Consider the following 23865-nt stretch of genomic DNA (forward strand, 5'->3'; position numbering starts at 1 on the left):
TGCTTCCTTTTCTCCCCAATCATGGCACCCACAAGTTCCCAATTAGCCTGTTCACCTGTTGGATGTTCCAATCACCTGTTTGATGAGCATTCCTCAACTTTCTCTTTTGTCTTTTCTGACACCTGTCCCATCTTCTTTGGAACATGTTGCAGCCATGAAATTCAAAGTTAAATGAATATTTGTCAAAAACAATTCAGTTGATCAATTTGAATATGAAATAATTTGGCTTTGTAGTGTATTCAATTAAAAGAGGTTGAACAGGATTGTCAAATGATTGTATTTCGTTTAGGTTTTTTCTTACACAATGTTTTACACGAGGTTCCAATTTCAATGGAAATGAGGCTGTATAATAGTATTTTCCTAGTCAGGCATTTCCCAAGGAGCCAAATGTAATTGAAGAAGAGTGAAGACACATACATATTTTTTAATTGCTAAAACAAATATGAAAGGGCTTGACAAACGGTCTAATTGAAGTACGATTCCAGAACGTACCATCAGTGTTTTTTTTCTCTCTTTCTGTTTTTGGACTGATGCCAACAACTAGCACAACCTGAGATATGTGCCTGACCTGGTCCATCAAAATATGTTCCTCTTTATTATAAGACATTTGTTTTTTTGTAAAATGGAAGACAACGGAATGTATCGATTCGGTGGTACTGCAGATTTACCTGCGATTATTACCGTATGAGCATCAAATGGTACTAGTGATTTGCAAATTAATGCTGCACTGTGTTCAACAGTCTCACATATAGAGCCGACACAGTAAATTGGTAGTTATCAGCAATTCTAGGATTAGCGATTTAGGCGCGCTCTTGGTGGTTGTAAGTCTCATGAGAAGGGGAGCTGTGTATCGAAAGGCATTACCGGTTTGACCACCTCTAATGTTTCCAAGCTTGAAAAATACTTCAGCAAACTGAGTGATGGAGTATAAACTTTTTTTTGCCACATTGGTTAGGGCAAGGTACACTTTCAAATTCACTCAAGGAGGGTACTGGGAGGTTTGCGCACAGTGCACTGATCAATTCGTCTCGTCGCTCATCAACACAGGTGGAAGAGGGCGAGGTGGTTTAAATCAGTGTCAAGCAAAAGGACGTGTACTGTATTTTAGTTGTTCAACTATTAATTTTCAATCATGTTTTTATGCTGTTTTAGCTAGTTAAAAAGTACATGCAGCAAAAAATAAAGACCTAAAATATTGGGGCTGCTATCATTTTCTTTCGCAGTCCATCAGGACCCTCAAAAAAAAACCGAGACACGCCTATGTTTATCAGTCAAGTCAATTATGTAATTTAGGTTATTGCAGGCTTTTAAACCTGAGATAATAAATATGAAATTAAGTGACACTCGCTTTTCTTCAATATTCCATTTGTCTACTTGAATAGAAAAATGGGCTTGGTAATCACTTTTAATGTCCACTGCCAAGTCTTTATTACAACATGTTCCGCCTTAACTATGCCTCATTGTTGTATGTGTGGCGGAGTCTTTAATTAATGAATGTGTCACTGTCAGAAATGTTGTTCACCACTCAACCTTGACATCTGTCCCACAGCATAGAAATCATTGTCTCTTATTTTTGTCATTTAAAAAAAAAAAAAGAGTGGCAATTTAATTTGAATAAAATTAGATGAGGCACGCCAACAACTTTGGCAGGATACATATGCAGAAAACTCTTAATTTTTTTAAGTCATTCACTGCCACTGACGTGTATAGAAGCCAAAACGTACATTAATTTTACTTGCACTGTCAGTGTTAACGTTATTCACCAACATGAAAAAACAGCGACTAATGTGCTCTTTAGAATTTTTAAGAACTAAGGCAGTCGATAGAAAGAGGAAGTTGGACACACATTACTAAAATTCACAGAAAAAAAATCTGACTAAAAATCTTGCAAATTTACACATTAAATTTGAAAGTGACAAAGTCGTTGCTTTCTATGATTGTTATGATTGAACAGGTTTTGCTCGATTCCTGTTCTTTTTTTGACACATTTAGCTGATCATTAGTGCTGTGCGCAGTGCCCATTTTCATGTTTTTATTCAGTTGTCATGCCGAGAGGTTTTTTTTTGCATGTCCATTCCTTCTTATCCTAATCAGTCTGTGACATGGTAGAAACAATGCAAAAATTAAGCGTTCATTGCGGATTAAAATGTTGGAAAATTCAATGTTAACAGGTGAGTGTTTATTTATGCTGATTTATAATTTCACACAAACAAAAACAAATGAACATAAATTTTCAAAAATAATTTATTTTACCATTAATTTGGTACAAGATCAAAGCAAAACCCTCTATTATTAAGCTACACTTAAGTCTTGGAGAAAATGTAAAATTTACTCTTAACTAATATGGATAAGTTCTTCCTCTTCTTCTTGTAACTGCAATTCTTGCCAATACATTTTAACCCAACATAGAGACAAATGCATTAGTAAAAATATCGATTCCTTGAAAAGTAAATGAAAACAAGTTTTGGTTTATTGAACACGGTTCTATCATCATTTCCAGTGCAGGTCTAGCATGAGGTGAGATCTATGTCTGCTCAAGAGAGGGCGAGACTGGTTTTTGGTATACGTATAGTCTTTTGAGAATGTACCTGTATATAGATGATGTACTTGCACACAGCAAAATTTATTATACTTGTTTGATGATCACTTGACAGTTACTCTGATAAATAATGTTTCCTTACCTTTTTGACCCCAGCTGCCTCAAAAATCTTAATTCAGATATTAATTGAGATAAATAAATATTCAAAATTAGGCTTGGACTTATGAAAAAAAACAAACCAAAAAAAAACACAACTGACAGTTTGAATATGATTATATAAAATCAAGCCAAAAATGAAAAAAAAATTCCAGAGTTACAGTGCGGCAGACAAAAATTCAGTGCAGCTCCTTTACTTGGCAAAGACGAAAATAACTTTCAATACTGCACTCAACTCATTATATTATATTATATTATATTATATTATATTATATTATATTATATTATATTATATTATATTATATTATATTATATTATATTATATTATATTATATTATATTATATTATATTATATTATATTATATTATATTATATTATATTATATTATATTATATTATATTATATTATATTATATTATCCATCCATTATCTGTTCCGCTTCTCCTCACAAGGGTTATGAGCGTGCTGGAACCTAACCCAGCCGTCTGCCGGTAGTAGGTGGAGTACACCCTGGACTGGTTGCCAGATCATATGCTATATTATATTGCACCAGCCATGGAGGTAAAAGAGAAAAAGACTGGTTGGAGAAGGCCATATGGTATATCCCATAATGCAAAATTCTATTAATGCTGCAGGAAATTCTTGTTGCAAGCATATCTCATAAACACAGTCCACACACGTGCACAAATAGATTATGTGGGCATGCAGTCAAGGTACAGTTATCATTTGTGAGGGGGTGGGCTCACGTCTGACAGTCAAGCAATATGGAAGACATATTTACCTCCTGCACTCTTTACAAACAGAATAACATGATAAACAATGAAATTATAAGGAAAGTGCAATTGTAGTGGAGCATTATTCCATTTGCCGTCCTACAAGCCTGTAGATCATCTGTGGAAAAACACAGTCACATAGAATATTTATGTAGGATTAAAACAATATATGTGATCAATTATAATGTAAAACAGTAACCTGTTTTGCAAACACTGACAATTCAGTATACAACATGTGAGGTCTGATTGTTAAATTGTCTGCGGTGGACTTTTGAAATGTCTTTTGGACAAAATTTGGCACATGACTAAATGTTTAAAGTATGGGCCTAGTCAAGATGGCTCGTTTTTCACTCACAAGCTCAGTTTATATATTTTTTGATCTCATCACAAAATAAATAAATTAATAATAAATGTCTATGTCTACTCATTCCCCCTTCGGTCTCTGTTAAATATCCCGACTGGTGCTTGTATGCCGTGCGTCCTCACCCTGATCAGTAAAAAAGCAGTGTGCCGCGTCCTCTCAGCATAATCTATGTACCTCTGCTCACTTACACAGTTCTTCATTCTCATAAAAATCAGCCATTGATCACTGTTTTTGGGCGTTATGATCAATGAAAGTACAATGATTTCCAACAGAGAGTTTGTAATCTGTCCCTTTACTGACTCTGCAGTCCCATAGGGAGAGAGGAGGGGGGCGTGGCCATATTCCTCATTAAAAGTAGTCATTTTCCAAGTCGTCACTTATTTCCTAAAAAAATGATAATTCATTTCAGGTTCCTGATTAAAAAATATAGAATTTGAACTTTTTAGTGAAAAATGCCCCCGCTTGCTCGGAGAGATACTTTAAGTATTTTCTCTTCGGAAAGTGTGTTTTTGCTAAAACTCCTTCCGTTATGTTCTTCAAAAGCATGTGCACTAATAAATGGTGAAAAATGACCTACCTGAAACCTTCTGTATCCTTGGCATCACTTTAGTCCACAAGTGACACTCTTTAGCTCTCATCATACTTCGTTTTTCAGGAAGTTTAGAGTTCAGCATGACATACTCTTTGCCTTCAGGGGTGAACAAGGGCCATGCAGCCCCATCAATTCCTGGATTTCTGAATAGAAAACGAAAAAAAAAGATTTGAGACAAAATAAACTTACACGCTTCAGGCACGCCTCATTCTAATTATCAATGCCCAGTAAAAGATTCATGAAGAAATTTGAAGTTCATCCCCCTTGCTGCAGTATAACTTTATGTGGTCTGAATTGCTGCTGTCCCAACTCCAATTGATTAGGCAATAACACATTTTTCAAATTCACCTGTTGCGTTGCTGGTATTCCAGAACTTTGGTGTTGATTTTAGAACTAGCCACAAATGTTTGAATGAAGCAGAATGCATGCTTAGGTGATTGATTAAATGCATGTGCGGCAACGGGATGACACTAAGTCTATGATTAAGGAGTCATTTTGCCCACAATCCTCTACGAATCCGATTATACATACCCTCTCCTTGCAAAGTTGGCCCAGTGTTTCAGAAAATTCTTGGTCGTGTTGACTTCAGTCTTTGTGTATCCCCATTTTACATTCAGCGGCATTCCGAACACAAACTCTATCTCGTACCCATGTAAAACACCCATCCATGCTGGCCAAGGATTTATGGAAGACTGGTGGTCAAATAAATATAGGTATGATTTTCCGCCCTGTTGTGAGTACCTGGGGGGAACAAACAAGAAATGAAGTTGCAATATAGGTTTTAAAAAACACACACTCTAAACAGCCATTTTATTCAAACCTTTACCATATGAGCTTTATTTTAACAAATCTTCTTTACTGTTTATCCTGTTCAGGCTCACCCATATTATAATTCAAAGACTGTTCTAATAGTTTGAATACAATCTAAGTGAGACATCTTTACAGGCAATTTTTCTGAGAAACAATTGTCAAAACTTATACAGAACAATTAGTTCTGCCCATAAGCGCCACACTCCAGCAGTGTTGGTTTGCAAGGCCCTCGGAGATGATGAGCTAAAAATCTACACCTAATATGGTTCAGGATTTGAATTTGGCTTTACAAAGTATGCAAATTATCGTCGAAGTAAATAATTCTGAGTTAAAATATTTAACTGTTAATTTTTTTAGATTACTCTCCAGAGTTAACACTTGAAACCACTAATATATATATATATATATATATATATATATATATATATATATATATATATATATATATATATATATATGCAAAACCAGATTCTCTGCTCGTGAGACAGGCATGCTGGCCACCATCGTATTGCTCCAAATTACCTGTGAGCAAACTCTAACAGAGGACAAACAAAATATCGGTCTCCAACCACATCCCCCAGGGAGTCACGGTTTTTCATCCTGTTATGTTCGTCCGTCCAATCGGTGTAGTGGAAAATCACTCCTTCTTCTGCAACAGTGTCAAAGCCTGCCATAGCCAGCCGCAATCCTTCCATGAACTCCATCCTGGTGATAAGACTCTCACCAGTGATGTTAAATCCTGGCATCCCATAAACTAAAAAGTAGGTCCCTTCATTTTTGTTCAATCCAAATAACACTTCTTTCTTTGGAAGTCTATTACTTTGCAGCAACACCTGTAGAGAAAAATAAATATATGTTTTAATTTGACTTCTATTTTCTTTTTTTTGTATGTAGTCAGTAAGTTTGACTGCAGCGCTTGTGTGATCACATGACCATAATTAGCCATTCAAACTGTTTATCAGATATTTGCATGAAGCCATGTTGCATGGCTAACACAAATTATTCTTCTTAAAAACAGACTCATGGATGGACAGAACAATACTTTTCTATTCTTTTTCGTTACTTCCAGAAAGCATCTCATCCCACTGTCAACAATTGAATGTGGATCGGGACAGAACTTCTTTAACAAGTCAGGGTTCATTTTTAGGCTGGGTCTTGTTTTGTTTGAGTGGAAGTGGTACCATGTTTACATCATGTTTAATAAGTCAGGTGTCAACATGACATTCTTAAGTCCCTCAAATTCCAACTGGTAACTTTAAAGATAAATCCTGAGTGCGGTTTACAGATGAAAAGCAAAAGTAGTTGTTTGTGGTTTGTCTGTTTTCTCCAGATCATTTATGCAGAAATTAATTCTTCTTCATATGACTATTGTTCATTAATGAGTGTTTCAGTAGCGCCAACAACTTTAAAGCATGAAATCTCTTTTCCCTAGCGTAACATGTACGCTAGTTTCAGAAAATAAATTCTCCAATTATTTTTTTTTCATATTATACTCATTAACGGATAGCATCAATAAACTCAAATCAGGATATGATCTTAAAATCGACCACTGATGAATTTGACAGAGTGAATGTGGCATACCCAGAGGACATGACATGATAGACCCAAACCTACTTCAGGTTCATCAGGTAGGAAGTATCCATCCACAATTGGCGCGAAGGGAATGGACAGTATACTAGGCGGTGTGGGAATCTCAAATTGCTTTGAGGTTATCAACAAAGGATCAGCCATTTGTAAACAACTGTCCAGTTGCGCTGGAGAAGACGTGGGGCAGCCAATTAATGTTGCCAGCGTCAACGACCTGAAAGCAAAAAGCAACAATGTAGCTGTTTAACCTTTAACACAGCAGGTTTAAAATACTCAGAATTGTATACTGGCCTATAAAAATAAGGTAGCATTTAGGGGCATGATATCTTTGTTGAAAAATTAGCAAGATTTAAAATCTGTAACAGTATATTTGCAAATCGATGGTGGGTTCACAGCTTTAAAATAAAAACACGAGTTTGACCAAAGAAAATCTTTTCAGTACCTTTCATAGGCAACAGTCTTGCTGACTGAGGCCCATGGTGCATTCGGGGCACCACTCTGCATGACAGCCCTTTGAAAAAGGTCATGGCTACCTGGGGAGAGGACGTGGAAACCGACAGATGCAGACCCAGCACTCTCCCCAAAGATGGTGACCTTGTGCAGAACAGCAAATCAAGAAGAAACACTTTGTATTACTTTAGCGAAGACAACTTTGCAAATGAATTACTGTAACATAACAAAGAAGAAACTAATCAAAATTCTTACCTGTGAAGGATCACCCCCAAAAGCGACAATATTATTGGCAACCCATTGGAGGGCTAGGCGCTGGTCCAGGAGACCTGCATTGCCTCGGATGTTGTTGTCAGGCAAAGCCAAAAACCCAAGCGCACCAAGTCTTAAATACACGATACAAATTTCTTTAAGCTTGTATAACGCCGTTGATACCACAGGATGTTTGTTTTTTTTTTTGCTTTAAATTTTTTATGATTTATTTATTTGAATCTACCACTTTTTTCATATCAAAATTTCGGAAAATTCCACGAAATACTAAAGCAACAAAAAAGTGAAGCGCAAAGTGACAAAAGATTACTGTATTTGCATTACAAATTAACACTCTTTGGTGTTGAACTAACACCACCACACTTAATTTTCCTTTTAGCTATATCTGTGTACCTATGGATTAGTTTGTTGCTTTGCAGCCCTAAAAAATACAAAATACATAAGTAACCCAATCTTTTCCCCCATAACAATCAGCTGAAAATCTTTTAACCTCTCCCAATTTCTAATCACGTGATCGTGACATTCCTACTACAAATACTTTTTAAAGAATAAAACCTATTATTATCTATTATTTTTACATTTTTTTTAAAACCCTTTTTATGTCTACGATGCTATGCTATTTTAATGTTGGTCACTGCCCAAGTTAATAATCATTAACTCGCAGGTAATTGTGAATGAGTCATGGAGAAGGATTTAATCCTCCACCAGCTGCAACTAGGCCACAGTTTGAACATTCGATCATTACAATATTAATGGGACCTCAGTAAATCATTATCAAATAATCCGGTTTACACATTAAGTCCTTACCTGTAATTCATTGATACCACAACAACACCTTCCACTTTACTCAGGTATCGGCCATCATAAATGTCCAGAGAGGATGTCCCTGAAATAAACGCCCCACCATATATCCAGACAAGGACAGGAGCCAGTGGGCTCTGACTAGCTTTGGTAAAAGGAGTCCAAACATTTAGATATAGACAGTCCTCGCTTAATTTAGTGTTTGGGTTCCACATCTCTGCACCCCTGAAACCTGCAAACATGCAAAAAAAACAAAAAACTCAGATCTATCAAATGAAAAGTGAGAGTGAGACTGGCTCAAACACTGTTAGTCATAAGTTCAAGAGCATCATTTCATGAGCATGTATTATAAAAAGCTAGCATGCGTAGGTTCTGCCAACAGAGTATCTAATTTGGTTTTCAAATCTATATTTGGAGAATTTTTGGGACATTTGCAGTATGCATACGCCGAGCACGATCTACTTTCCAAACAACCATCCGTGACAGGTGGTTGTGTTTATAAATAGCCATGTATCCGTGACCCTGGCTCATTCCATCTACTGTAGGAGATTTGGCTTGTCGGATCACACATGTACAGCACAAAACAAATAAAAAGAGAAGAAGCAAACAAATAAAAAACTAATTTTGCATTTTGCAAAAAAGACCCTTTAACTGAATATTGCCAGTATTCGGGTTTTTAAAGGCCATGTAAATGCGATAAAATTCAGAGTATCATGTTTGGGTTACTCTTTTTCGAACCCAAATTTGTGCACATGTAAATCAGAATACCGCGATCGCACAGGACACTCAACCACAAGGAATCTTGGACTGTTAGTAGTAGAGGAAATGTTTTTATGTGCGGTGTTTGGCGAGTAACCCACCGTAAATACACATTTCGTGAGAAACTAAACATGGCAAGAGCCAGATTAAGTATGACACCACAGTTTTGGCGAGAGGAGGAAGGACTTGGAAGAACAACCAGTGATGATGTCTAATTGCGTCATGATGTTGTTCGTGCATTGCCGTTTCAATCGTGTTATTTAAATGTGCTGGTTGTCCGCTCAAGCCATGTAAATGGGTTATTCCGAATGACTATGAAATTGGAATTTTGACCTTAAATTGTATATTGGATGTAAACATAATCTATGAAAACATGTTCTAATAGCCCCCCATAATGAAGACTATAAATATAAATAATATGAATAAAGAGGGTAAGAGTAGTTCCAAAAGGATCACAAACCAGATATAGTTTGCTTCTCCAAGACCATCATGCAGATTTAGCGAAAATTAAGCGCAAAAGTCCATCCATTTATAGTGTTTTCCTCATTAGGTTCACAACAGCGTTGGCGCATGGGCTGATTGCCAGACAATCTCCTGACAAATGGTGGTCCGGAAAGGGCAAAGTCAAATAGTGTTGTTTGACCAGTCTTGCACTACGTAAAGGTTCCCCTTCTTATTCTCAACCACGTTTCACCACACCACACATCCCACGTTATATATATATATATATATATATATATATATATATATTTATTTTTTTATTTTATTTTATTTTTTTCATGTCTTTGTTGGGCTTGTAGACTTGTTTTTGACTTCCTTCAAAATGACTATTATGATGTTTTGGAATATTTACAAATAGCATTTGTCGAAAGGCCAGCATCATATGAAGCCAAGAAACAAATTTGTGCCAAACGATGCAATTCCCATTCACCACACACACCCTTGCCAAATGTTCTTTTGCAGTCTTCTGTGTTGCTACAATGCCACAGACCACCCCAAAAAATAAATGAATAAAAAAAAAAAATGAAATATGAAAAAGTGAGAGGCTGTGGCTTTTAGTGTGTAAAACGTGTCATACCTGGGTAGGCTGTATCGGGAATCTGGTAGCATGAATTCTCATAGTTTGTAGCATCTAACACCCCCTCCCATCTTTCTGCAGGTTCTGGAGCTCTGAATCTCAGTTTGCCAATGGGCGGTTTTCCGTATGGAATTCCAAGGAAGGCTCGGATATCACCACCGAGCACGGAAAGCTGTTTTCCTCTGACTTTCCCTTTGCTCGTATTGACTATAAGGTCATTTTGCGTGGTGAGTGATACAGACAGGAGCGAAAGCAGGGCGAGAAGAACACAGTGATTATGAGCTGAGACTGTCGCCATCGAAAATCCTGGCAAAAAACAGAAAATACAAAAATAAGGTCCGATATTAGAATTCACACTATAATAAGTTGAAAAAGTTGCTGTCAAACATGATGCCACATGGTCCCTTCAGTTCAGCAAGTGTCAATCAAAGAATTTAATTGAAACATGTTAAACATGATATTGGCTGTGGAAGTTCCATCAGACTAAGTCAACTACCAACGATTGGTTTAATTCCTGTTCAGAATGTGCAGTTTTGGCAGGACATATTTTTTAGTTTGTAGTCAAATTTATTCTAAGGTGTAATTGTTTTTTCATTAACTGGTTATCTGAAAGCTAAAATGTCAGGACAGTTAATACAATTAAATACCAAAATGTAACTTATCAGTATGATTCCACACAGGAATATTCATGGCACCTTTTATGGCACAGCCATTTTACCCTCTGGAGGAAAAAATACATGTTGAAGTGAATAACTTGTCTAAAAGTGGCAGAAACAATTAATATGCAGTACGAATTAAGGCAAATATGAAAGAAAACCTATGGTAACTTTGCACTAAACTGCTGTAAAGTGTGTTAGTTGGACACACGCAGTAGCGCACTAACAAGCGCGCTAGTAAAACCTCCGGTCGTGTGCGCGTGCGTGCAACGTGAAAGCGCCTAACATTGCACTTTGCAGCTCGGTTTGATAATTCCATTTATTCGCCGATTTCGCGGACATTGCCCACGCACGCAAAACGTGCAACTGCCGAACAGCAATGCATTAATTGAGCGCCGGGATAATTAATCAACTACCAAAATGGAAATTATGCTATGACGTCTTACCTTGTCAGTCGCAGTTTGACTCTGCGTGGAGTGGATGAGTACACGCTGTGTTTTGACATGAGGAAGGCGTGGAATCACTGTGTCCCTGTCCCGCGTCTGTGGATTTCTCCCCTCCCAGAGTCATACAGTAGCTTCTCTGCAGTCTTATACTGTATCCGAAGTCGAACTACAAGGTAACTACAGTTGAACCCTGTAAACTGGGGGGGGGGGCGATCTTTACCTTTACCTGGGCCTATCCTATTATGCAGAACTAAGACACACCTGAAAAACTGAAACAAGCCTCTTTTTAATTAGAAGAGAAACTATTCATCTTTACCTCAAATGCGTCTTGTATTATATAATCCAATCGGGTGGCGATACAGGTTATTTCATTAATATTTTGAGAATGTTGATAAAAAATGCACAGTGTCTTTTGTTAAAAATGTGCATTTGTTACAACTGTTATTGTATTGAGTCTTCCTTGATTGTGTTCCAAATGTTTTGGCCTATTAATTGTATTGTATGCCTCATGTGGTTGGAAAATTGAAGACGCATTTTCAAATCAATCCTATTAAAGATAATACTTATTTTAATATAAACTCAGTGACTTGGATAATTGGGGAAATGGTCCAGCAAATGAAGACGACGCACATGAAATAATGTGTTTGTTTGTTTATTGAACATATTAACAGATAGAAAATACTTCAGTGGGAAGTAAATACAATTAATAAGAAGAGAAAACATAAATGTGATCATTAAGCATGGTTTAACAAGAAAAGAAAAAGAAAAAAGTCAACATATAAAGCTACTCCTATACATAACTTTACTTTTGAACCTGTTTTTGAACACAGCAAGTGATTCACAACTTTACTGTCATGACCCGTGTCGGGCATGTCTGTGTTTTTGTTGTTGTTTTCTTCCCTCCTTCCTGCCATGTGCCTTTTTGTTATTGTTTTGTCAGCTGTGTAGGGGCGTTTCCCTCTCAGCCGTCTCATCCTCACCAGCCACGCACCTGTTCCCTGTCAACCATCACGCACCTGATTCCCATCTGCTCCCCTGATTACTCGGACTATTTATCCACCCCTTGCCGACAGCTCAGCGTCGGAACATTTCTCCTGCTACGCCCTGTTATGGACTTTCCACGACCACCCTCCGTCTCGCTCATGCCCACGAGCCCTAGTGTTTGTCACGGTCCTCGTTATTTGTCATTTTTTGTTCTGTTTAGTCACGTTTAAGTTTGTCTTTGTTATTTTGCACCCTGCCACGTTTGTTTGTCCACGCCACGTTGTTTGTCCTCGTCTGATTAATTTAATAAATTCCCTTTAGTTTACCCTTTGCCCTGCTTCCTCGCATTCTGGGTCCACCTCCTCCTCGCCCACCGGCTAGCCTGACATTTTCAGGTCAGTTTCGAAATTATTTCACAAAGTAACACCTCTTACGGGAACACTTTTGTTTAATGTTTGTTCTTGTTCTGGATTTGTTGTAGAGACTTTTACCCCTTATATCATGGCAATTTTCTCTAATTTCAAATAGCTTCTGAGTATTTTTGCAAAGCAGTTTATTGTGTAATTTGTTCATTATTTGAGCTATTTTAAACTCAACCAGATCATAAAATTTCAATGTGTTTAATTTGATAAATCTTGGATTTGTTGCTTTTTGGATTTATAACGATTAGTAATTTTAATTGCTCTTTTTTTTGTAGTTTGAATACAGGGAGCGTATTTGTTTTATAGGTGGTTCCCCATATTTTGACACATTCGGTCAGGTATGGTGATAATAATTCCCTGAAATCTTATTCTGGATTCCCTGGTTTTGTGAAGGATCCCTTTGATTTTTAAAGTATTTGTTCAGCCATGATAGTCTCAATTGAATTTCCCATAACTTACACTTTGTGCTTAGTCTCCATTTCATCCATTCTGGTTGCACATGAAAAAAGAAATTACGTGATTTCATTTGTTTCTTTACAAAGTAAGGCGGCACATTTATTTTGTAATATAACACAGAAATTGTGAACAAACCAAACAAATTACAAATAAGCGGGATTTTTAATTCGAAAAAAATATTCATGATATTTAATTTTAATTTAATTTAATCTTTGCAATCTAAATATCTTATATATCATTTCTTCATGATTTTATTTTTTTATCTGGAATCTTTACACATTGATGTATTTTTCTGTTTCTGCGCTAGTCTCCCATCTGTGTCGCCTGATTTCATCCAACACAGCAGCCCATGAGAAGGGAGGATTCGCCACTGGCGACATGCAGCTCAGATGTAGAGTTAGCCTGTTGAAAGTAGCAACACAGAAATTAATAGGGAGGTATACACAGCCCAAATGGTCTGTTACGATGATTAATAACACTGGACCAGATTTATTTCACCTGAACATTGCTCACTGGGCCCCCTCTCTGGAAGCTGCCCTGGAGATGGGGCTTGACGGGGAACAGCTGGATGTGAAACAATCGGGACAGCCTAAAAACAGAAACATGGGTCCCCCTTCCAATAGCTCACCACGTGTACGAGAAGGCTATCCAGGAAACGCCCTCCCTCTGGGGATTCCCTCGTTCAGCTGGGGGATTCAGATGGGAACTGGGAGACCCAGAGTGGCATGAATGGGAGCGACCCAATAAGAAAGAACTCAAGTGGCGCTTTGTTATTCAGCTCCTTCGCTCGTCAAGTATTGTCCAAAATTGTCCGTATGTGGACTTGGCATCGGGACACCCATGGCTGCAGTATGTGACAATTTACAACTGGTAAACCCCCAAAGCAGACTCAGAGAATTGCAGGGAAAAAATATTTTCATTTACAAAAAAACAAACAAAGCAACAACAAAGAATCAGCACAAAAACATCTACTGATGAGTAATCTGAATCCAAAGCACTACTAAAGAATAGAAAATCAAGCACAGTAAACCGCTGCTTTTGTAAGTGGTTGGCACCAAGCCTGCCATATATGACAAAAATCTGCGAGTAATTTACATGATACGTTATAATTACCGAACGATGACACAAGGTGGTGACAAAGTATGGATGTTGTCTAAATAGAGCTCATCAACTTACTTCAACAATTTTTCTTGACACTGAGAAATAGCAGCAAAGCAGCATTTCTATTGCGTTGACTTGACCAGAAATAACAAGGTTATGCAATGGCAGACATCTCAGAGAAACGCATTGCAGCTGCGTGTAGGAGACAGCAAACAGCTGCCGTACTCCTTTCGATCCAGAGTTTTACTGTATGGATTGATGAATGAAGTCATGTCTTCATGCACACACACAACCCACATTAACCCATTAGTGGCTCATCTCCACAGGTAATAGAGCACGCAAGTGCTTGCCTAATTGGTATAAGAGATAGATTGAGAACAAGGAGGCAGCGAGAGGTTAGAAGATGTTACTTGCAAACCGGTGAACTGAGAAACAAGGGGAATGAATGCGACAGATGGCTAAGTGTTTTCAGAACACCGCTTTAATGAGATGATACTATAAAAAAAAAAAGTGGTAGATGGAAGACGAGATTGTCATTTTTTTTTCCTCATTGTGTGTAGCTTGGGTTTTGTTTAGGTTGGTTCTTTGACGGAACAAAAAAAAAATGTCCTTTCCTGGACACCGCAAATTAAACTTCAACTTCAACGTCATCCAGTTTAGAATGCACAAAAAAAATTAGGGGGGGGAATATAGATTGCCTCTAAAGTTAGACAAACGCAGCCATCAACTCAGTCTATTTGTATCCAAGGAATTAAAAAGTACATTTTACTTATTATAAACCTCTTCAAATATTACTTAAAACATTGCCTTAAACGTCATCAACTTTAGAGTGCACCTTTATGAAATGTATGCGCTCTCAGTGGAGTCACGTTCAAATAGGGACACTCCCTGACAAATCTGTCGCTGCGCTCCCATCGACTAAAGTGCCTTTCGCCGAAGGTCTATGGACGTTCGAAGGCAAAACATCATATTGTACATTTTGAGTTATTTCACAGCCACTGACCGTCTGACCCGGATGATTCGTGCGGCCGGGGCAGAATTGACACACGTGGCCGATATACACTCAGCAACTGCCCAGTGCAGGTGTGGGCAAACTACGGCCCGGGGGCCACATGTGTCCCGTTAAACGTTTTGATCCGGCCCGCCAAACTTGAAAAAAAAATAAATGAATAAACCTTGTTAATTTTTTTTTTCCCAAATACTGTGATGTGTCAAAGATATATATATTGCACATGCTGACAGCGGCTTGGAGTTTTTAAGCAACAATCACACAGAAATAGAGTCATCAGTCATCAGTTATAGATTTTTTTTTTTCTGGTGGTATATGACGTGCCACACGTGTAGTGTGTTGCTTGGCAACCTGGTCAAATCCCAGTGTGCACCATCTCCTAAGCATTCTGTTATGAACGCAGTATTCTGATTAAATTGCTTGCATCTGATTTATTAAAAAGTGAATGCAATAACACACCCTGCTTGAAAGTAAGCACTCGATGAGCCCAAACGTACGGTGGACGAGAAAGGTCTCAACTGTTGCAAATGCCACAACACAACAACATTGACACATTACAGCGCGACTGCAAAAGCCACAACACAACGGAAGTGAGCGAAACTCCCGCGCGATGGGAAAAGATGCGAATCTAGAATAGTATGTTCAAGCATAACAATTTTAAAGTAAACCTTGACAAGTGTATTGTTAAACCTTACGTCCTCTCAATATTATTATCCACGGAATATTAAAAATCGTGCATACAAATTGGACGGGAGGTGTGTGCGAGCAGGAAAGAAGCGGACGGAGTCGAGAGGGAGATCAGTGAGGCATGATTATGGAACAGGTTTGCGAAGAGTTGGTTGACCATAGTAGCCTTGTTTGTTGTAACATGAACTTTTAGTCTGGGCCGCTTTGGGAGCGTCAACGTTCAGAGAAGAAAAAGGAAGCCAACTCCACAGCAATGGAACGTAATATTTCAGCTGTTGTAGGTTGAAAAACTGGGGCCAATCCACATCCAAATAAATGTACACGTATAGTCATTCCCACTTAAATATCTCGACAGGTGCTTTATGCTGTGCGTCCTCACCGTGATCAGCAAATAAGCAATGTGCGCTCCTCCCAGTCTCATCTATTCCTCATTCTCATATAAATCAGCCACAGAGAGGTTAAACCTTTTGATATGTTGAAGTGGTCATAGTGAGGGATGTCCACGTGAATTTTGGTGCCAGTTGATCACTGTTTTTGGACGTTATAAGCAATGAAAGGTTTCCAATAATGAGTTGGTAATCAGTACCTTTAATGACTCTGCAGTATCATGGGGAGTGCCGAGGGGGGCATGGCCATATTCCTTATTAAAAGTAGGTGTTTTTCAAGTCATCACTTCTTTCCTAATTTCCCCAAAATGAATGTATAAAAAAGATCAGAAAATTTATAAACTGAGATTTTTAGTGAAAAATGGTCCATATTAGGGCTTGTCTTCCTTTAAAGAATAGAATACATAGGTCAGGTATTGACTCACAGCCGGTACAATTCCATGGAAACAGGTGAGGTGGCAGCCAGAGGCCATGGTGACAAGTTTATCTATTTTGTCTTTGCGCCAGTGCAGTTGTGCCCTTATCATTATTTGGGTCAAGCTTCATTCTCCAGCCAACATGTTCCACATGCAGTACATGTCACAGACAGATTATGAGAGATTTAATCCTCATGGCGCGGTATGATCCTGCCTAAAGGTTACAGTATTCTGAGAGGAGTGGGACTGCAGCAGAGCAAGACTTTTCTGTGTAGGTTGTGCGTGGGCATGGGCATGAAAGGGATAGCAAGAGGACGAAATCTGATAGATTATATAACTATTTCAGTTGTGTAAAATTTCATTTAAGAACCCACTTTCCATTCAATCTTAATAAAACAATTGCCTGGCGACCTATATAACGCCCCATTGCACCCACACCTTTTCCAAACTCAATTGTCTTCCTCACTTGCTCATGTGTGCACTTGCACACACAAAAGGTTACAACTTTATATGGCTGCTGTGTGTCTGAAGTGTTGTTTTTATATTGCGGCCATATTTCATTTTGGCCTACTTTCTTTAAATTGCCTGTGGGGTTTTGTATGGGGAGAAGAGCCATCACATTTATATATATGAGATTGAAGGAAGGGAAGGAAGCTTGGAGACTTGTTTATGTTCTTATTCATTTTCCATACCATTTTCTGCCTGTCTTCATACTACCTTTCCACGATTATGCTTCATTCCTCCACTCTCACTTTTCTCAGCTCCTCACGAGCCGTTGGCGTTGACTGTATTACTCCTCCCTGCATGATTCTGCTCTCCCCAAGTACATATTTGGTCCCATACAACTGGTTTTGATTGCTGTTCAGACAGAAGTGAGAAGACCTATTGCAGGATGATCTCACCAGAATCCGGTGGGTAAATTCCGCATGTGTTACAAAATTTGATGGTTGTGCAGCTTGAACAAATCGCACTTTACTGTCGTACATTTTTGTACGGATACATATTTACAACCTTTGGCCTATCCATTTAAACCCATCGCAATAGCGAACACAACAAGCACACACTGGAGCAAGGGGGACAATTCATAGGATCCGGGAAGCAGGTTTTGACTTTCTATGCTTTGTCAGAGGGCACGACAGCCATGGGTGTGAACTAAAATGCTTACAGAATATTTCATTACACATTCTCGCAGATATGTAAAAAAAAAAGAGAAATGTCAAGTTCTCAGGACTGTTTCTTTCCTGATGTTGCATCACACATTTAGCAGCATTCAGGTATATTTATTTTCAAGTTAAATATATCATACAACGCATTATCCCTTAAAATGTATTTGCCTTTTCATACAGTAGACGCTCATTTACATACAGACCATCTTGAATTATGCGCGTGTGTGTGCACATGCGCACCCTCTGTAAATGTGGAAAATACATGTATATTGAGTCAAATCATGAAACCAATTTAAGACAATATGTGTCTCTATTTCACTGCAGCTATCACCAGAATCAGAGAGGGGTAAATGGAATTTACAACACAGCTATATGCCGACGTGATTTAAATGAAGCTGTACCCATTTTAAATCTTATCAGCTCCTAATGGAATCCACTGAAGCCACAAATTGTCCCATGCTCGTAACATACCAAGCATAGTTAGTTTTGTGTATGTGTGATTGTGCCGGGGAGGCAATAACTGCTTGCCTGACAATATTTTGAGCAAGTCTCCAACTCACCAATGAAAGCAACACATAAACGGCATTTCTTTTAATTCTGGAAGTTTTATGTATGCATTCCAAGCATATTGTGTATATATCTCTCTGCCGTTATTGTACAGCGTATGTATATTATTTTCATTCAACACTAATACGTTTGGGGTGACCTAATGATTGCTAGTAATTTTGGCATGGTTGTGTGGGCTAATTAGGGACACAAAAGCAAAGACATTTGCAATGTGTGATGTTTACACAGCACGAGAAAAACCACAACCGATCATTCTGTGGATTTGTCAAGAGTGTTCATGAACCAAAAATTGTGTGAACCGAGTGTTGTGCGCAGTCCAGTGGTGTCCAAGACATAACAAAGCTGCGGTCCACAACTCCTTCAAGTCCCAAGTTTGCTTGGTGAGACTGATTTATTTGCTATTTTAGATTTGTCATGAAAGACAAAAACAGCAAGGGTGTATTGCGTCATGTTGAAGATGTTTCTGCAAAGATTGTATCAAATGTTGCTTCATTTAGGCTACGTTCACAGGTATATCTGATTTGTCCTCTAATCCGACTTTTCGGGCTGACTGACTGACAAATCAAATTCGGCCCTGTTCAGTCCGCGCCATCTCATTTTGTCGCGCATCCGAGACGCAAAGAGCTGCAGGGTTGACTTTTTACGAATCTTTTTAAAATACATCCCCATCTTTTTCCCACTCAGTCTCAACCGCTTGCGTCGGCTCGAGAGACGTTCAAAGCCCGCATCCGAAAAACGGAAATCAGTGTTACCTTCGATGGCAATTGGAAGAATCACCGAAAATCCAGCAAAGCATCAGCAAAATAAATTCCATGGATGTGTTTGTGAATTCATGGCAAAGCAATAACTCATTAAAAAATCATCATGCACACAATTTCGAAGATGGAGGCAACTGATTCGCTGTGGCGACCCCTAAAGGGAAAAGCCGAAAAGGAAAAGAAGAAAAAGATGCTCGCAATTTCGAACCAGTCTAATCTCCCAAAATTTACCCATTTGACAGGTTGCTGTAGCCAAAACATCGGAACAAAGGCGTCGTCCAGCACGGTAGTGCTTATCGTCATATAATTGCAATAGTGGCAACACACGACGTACTATCATAAATGGATTTGTTTCTATCCATGTCACCAATCTTTGCCTGTATGGCGCCATCTCCCGACAGTCGGATAATGTAATGTGTTTCCTCCTCTGTCCAGGGACTCTTGTTTTCAATTTATTCAATCTGCCCCGTTCTGTAGCGTTCCACACTGCTCTCCGACAGCCCACGGACAGTCCAAACGGATTGCTATTTGGAGATCTTCAAACTGAGAGGCATCCTCTCCAAATCGGATATGAAACCACCTCCCGAATGTGGTTTGAACCAGTCTCTTAAAAATCGGATTCCATACGCTTTGTGACTGTTCGGATGATAAAAGAGCCATCTAGTTTCAACCTGGAAGGGCTAAAAATTGGATTTTGGCTGGCAGTCTGAACAAGACCTTAGGGGTGCAGTTGTAAATGAAGTCGCCCGAAGCCTCGCTGGTTTGTATCACGTGAATGCTTCAGAAAATTATTTTTGGTTTTGCGAGTTGAGAAACCATTATATATACACCAAAGCACTCTTCATCGTGCTCCTAGATTTTATTTTGTTTTGTTTGAGAATGTTGAAAACGATCCAATTTTATTTTCAGGGCAGCCTTTGGGTAAAACAACGCACAAACCAGTTTGTTTTTCAGGAAAAGACCACGGGTGGGAGGCAAGAAACAGATAACAGAACACAGGGGGGACAAAAATAGAAGAAAGTGGGTGGATCTGCTTTTGGTGCTGAAGGGAAAGGTTCGAAGGCTTTTAAGTCATTCAAAATGAAGCCACTTTGAACGGCATTAAGATGTACAGTATTGTACAGTAAGTTATTCAAACAGCTCCCATACCTAATTGTTGCCTGGCTGTTGCTGGGAGTGTCTCAACCATCTGTTTCTATTAATACTAACAACAATCAGCGTCTCACTGAGGGACATTCTTGCGGTGGCAGTAATTTCCCATGTAACAGAATCTCAATGAAACTGTCAGCTACGGCTGTTTATTGTGCCTTTGTTTAAGAACATTTGGGGGGGGGTGGCAATATGGTACGTATTTGGTATGAAAGACACCCTTTTTATCTCATTCTGAAAGGAGTGTCCTGTGCAAGTGTGCTTCCATTTAGCAATAGCATGATTTATATTTGCTGGCTATTCTCCTCCCACTATGTCTGAATGTCTGAATTACAAATATCAAAAATTTTATTGTCTTTTATTTGTGTCAAGGACATACGTGAGTTTATTGTTTGCAGTCGAGTGAATTGTCCATGCATCTATTATCTAAGCCACTTATGCTAACGTGGGTCACTGGGGGTGCTGGAGTCTATAACAGCTGTCTTCGGGCAGTAGGCAGGGTACACCCTGGACTGGTTACCAGCCAATTACAGGGCACACAATCACAAGCAAAAATCTAGGGTCAATTTAGAGTGTTCAATTAACCTACAATGCACGTGTTTGGAATGTGGGAGGAAACCGGAACACTTGGAGAAAACCCACACTGGTACGGGGAGAACATGCAAACTTCACACAGAAAGACAAGGGCTGGAATCGAACCCCCGACCTCTGCACTGTGAGGCGGAGGTACTAACCAGTCGCCCACCGTCCTGTCCTAGTGATTTAAAAAAACTCATTAGAAAGTGTTACCAAATAAAGTTGTGTTAGTTGCTAAATACTTTCCAAATTTTCCTCTCCTTGAAAGTGGCTAAGAAGCAGAAATATAAGAAGATATACACACAATAGTGAGAAGAAGTATGGGATATGTGCTTTCATTGTGTATGCCGGGAATTATCTTATGAGGATTTTCTGCAGCGGAAATGCTGTTGGATGTTGGCAATCTGCCGAACATCTGCACATCCATCCGTCCATTATCCAAACCGCTTATCCTCACAAGGGTCGAGGCCATGCTGAAGCCTATCCCAGCTGTCTTTGTGCAGTAGGCGGGGTATATTCTGAACTGGTAGCCAGCCAATTGCAGTGCACGCAGACAAACAACCATTCACTCAAACGATCACATCTCGGGACAATAGTGTGTTCAATTAACCCGCCATAGGAGTATACGGAGAAAATCAACACAGGCACAGGGAGAACACGCAAAATCCACACAGGAAGGCCAGAGCCTCGAATCGAACCGTTGACCTCTGAACGATAAGGTGGATGTGCTAACCAGTCGTCCACTGTGCTGGCAGCTGCAGAACAGAAAACATTGAATGGACTGAGCTGTATAAAAAAGTACTGTTGACCGAGGGTCTTCAATTCTGTTCCTCGATGTCCGCTATCCTACCTGTTTTCCATCTCTCGCTGCTGCAACACACCTGATTCAAATGATCAGGATTGTTATCCAGCTTCTGCAGACCTTAATGATTATCTGATCATTTGAATCAGATGTGCTGCCGCAGTGAGAGATGGGAATCAATCGGTCACTGACTGATGCTCATTTTGCTGGCGAATGATTGATCGATGGGAAATTTTTAAAAATTGTGCACCAACAGAAGTGGGTTTTCGTCCGTCACTACAATCGTCACTAACTAAAACCTTCTGAGTCCATCACTGACGGACTTTTTTGCTCTCAGGTGTGTTTGTTCACGGGGGCTTCAAATAATGACAGACTGAAGATGACGGACGGATGGCTCGGCTGCTGGTGAATGATGAATGATGGACCAGCAAAATTTTCGGATGCACCCAACTCTAATATGACCATGTCGTTAATGTATTTCATTTTACTTTTGGGTTCAACAAAATCTTCCTAGCAAATTAAATGAATCGCAACATAGTTCTGTCGAGATGGGTTAATACGCCTTAAGAAGACATTTTTCGGTGCTTTGGTAAAATTGTATCTGTTGTCTTTGTAGTACAATGGAAGTAAGTTCCCTGTCATTTTAAAAATAAATATATAAACATGATTCGGTTATTACCTTGCACTTTCAGCCTTGTTCTTCCGACCAACTACATTCAAAGTAAAGGTTCATAAAGGTGCAGTATTTTCTGGAAACTCAGCCCGTCACTTTAGATATTTCTTTAACCACATATTTTCACACATAATCGAAAGGATTTGCTACCCTCGTCTTCTTTTGGTTTCTCTGTCTGCAGTGTTGGGGCAGCCAGCACATTACTCATCTCCCTGTCTTCCTTTGTGGATATGAATGAGGGCATTGCCATGCTGAAAGTGACCGCTACCTTCCCAGTATAAATGTTTCATTGTAGGACAGAGGTTATAAATCAGAACAGTTTAGCATTTTTCGCTGTGACTGTTCTCTCTGAGGGGACAAACCAAGCAAAGCTTTGCCAGCAATATTATCCACCCAAGCACAACAGAGCCACAGTATCTCCTTAATTTGAGGTCAAGTGTTCAGATGTATAATGTCCACTTGAAACTTACCATACATGGTCGATGACATATGACTCATCCAACTCTATCTTTTTGTCCTGTGACTGTGTGCTTTCGGTTGTTAAAGGGGCAGTGTGAATAATGTTTTGATATTTAAAAGTTCATTAAAAACAACATTATTAATTTCAATAATATGCAAAAAATATCTTATCACATATATCCTACATACGGTCCCTTTTGGAAAATCCTTCCCAAATATATAAATGCATAATAATAATAAAGTTAATTAAGTTATTTCACTTTCAGCCTGGGACTGCTGTTTGCTGCAGTTTAAACCTGCTGTTATTATTATTATTATATTATTATTCATTTAAAAACCCTAAGACAGAACAGAGGTAAAAACAAAGCTAAAGTGATAACCAGAAAGATCATTCGAATACCAGCAGTCATCAAATGATTTTATGTACTCGAGTCTTCCCACCACCAGCTTCTCAATAACTTGGAAAGAAAACCCTAGACTGGAGTATATTTCAGCTAACACCCTGAACATGCTAGCATCTGTTTTAATTTGGTTTTCCCTCTTGACTCGTTTCATAGGATCAGGTGTGAAAACAGAAATCAAACTTCCTGAGGATCAAACTGAACTGTGAGATCTCCCTAGTTTTGGTCCCAAATGAATGCTGACTGACGCAGTTCAATGATGAATAATACTCTCTCTTTACTTACGGGGTCCCTCTGTCTGTCTGTCTATTTATCCACCTATCCAAAAATTCACACCTTTTCCATCCATCCATTATCCAAGCCACTTATCCTAACACACCCTGAATCGGTTGCCAGCCAATCACAGGGTACACAAAGACATACAACAATCGGTGCTCACCCTCACACCTAAGAAATTTTGAGCGTCAAATCAACCTACTATGCATGTCTTTGGAATGTCGGAGGAAACGGGAGTACCGGAGAAAACTACACGGACACAAGGAGTTCATGCAAACCACACAGGAACGCTGGAGC

General features: G+C 38.9%; 1 protein-coding gene and 1 long non-coding RNA gene across 4 annotated transcripts; one reads left to right on the plus strand and one right to left on the minus strand.

Annotated features, from left to right (window-relative positions):
* Positions 1–2226: 2226 nt before the first annotated feature.
* LOC148333587 (acetylcholinesterase-like) lies at positions 2227–11403 on the minus strand. Of its 2 annotated transcripts, none has more exons than XM_088300726.1 (10): positions 11281–11403; positions 10179–10484; positions 8348–8573; positions 7526–7655; positions 7263–7414; positions 6848–7034; positions 5756–6066; positions 4955–5164; positions 4409–4566; positions 2227–3585 (listed from the first exon to the last, which is right to left on the minus strand). In XM_088300726.1, the coding sequence occupies exons 2-10, from the start codon at positions 10474–10476 to the stop codon at positions 3488–3490; spliced, it is 1770 nt and encodes a 589-aa protein (XP_088156852.1). In that variant the 5' UTR covers positions 10477–10484; positions 11281–11403; the 3' UTR covers positions 2227–3487. The 2 variants fall into 2 exon arrangements, with proteins under 2 accessions (XP_088156852.1, XP_088156853.1); XM_088300727.1 differs by having other exon boundaries at positions 10179–10385; positions 11281–11330.
* Positions 11404–12369: 966 nt separating this feature from the next.
* On the plus strand, positions 12370–22259 carry LOC148333588 (uncharacterized). Of its 2 annotated transcripts, none has more exons than XR_015844268.1 (3): positions 12370–12659; positions 17503–17652; positions 22097–22259. It is a non-coding gene; the product is annotated as an uncharacterized LOC148333588 (long non-coding RNA). The 2 variants fall into 2 exon arrangements; XR_015844269.1 differs by lacking the exon at positions 22097–22259 and adding an exon at positions 18703–18833.
* Positions 22260–23865: the final 1606 nt, after the last annotated feature.

This window comes from Idiotropiscis lumnitzeri, chromosome 7 (genome assembly GCF_059441095.1).
Source record: "Idiotropiscis lumnitzeri isolate Australia: NSW breed Sydney's pygmy pipehorse chromosome 7, RoL_Ilum_1.0, whole genome shotgun sequence".
NCBI classification, from domain to species: domain Eukaryota; kingdom Metazoa; phylum Chordata; class Actinopteri; order Syngnathiformes; family Syngnathidae; genus Idiotropiscis; species Idiotropiscis lumnitzeri.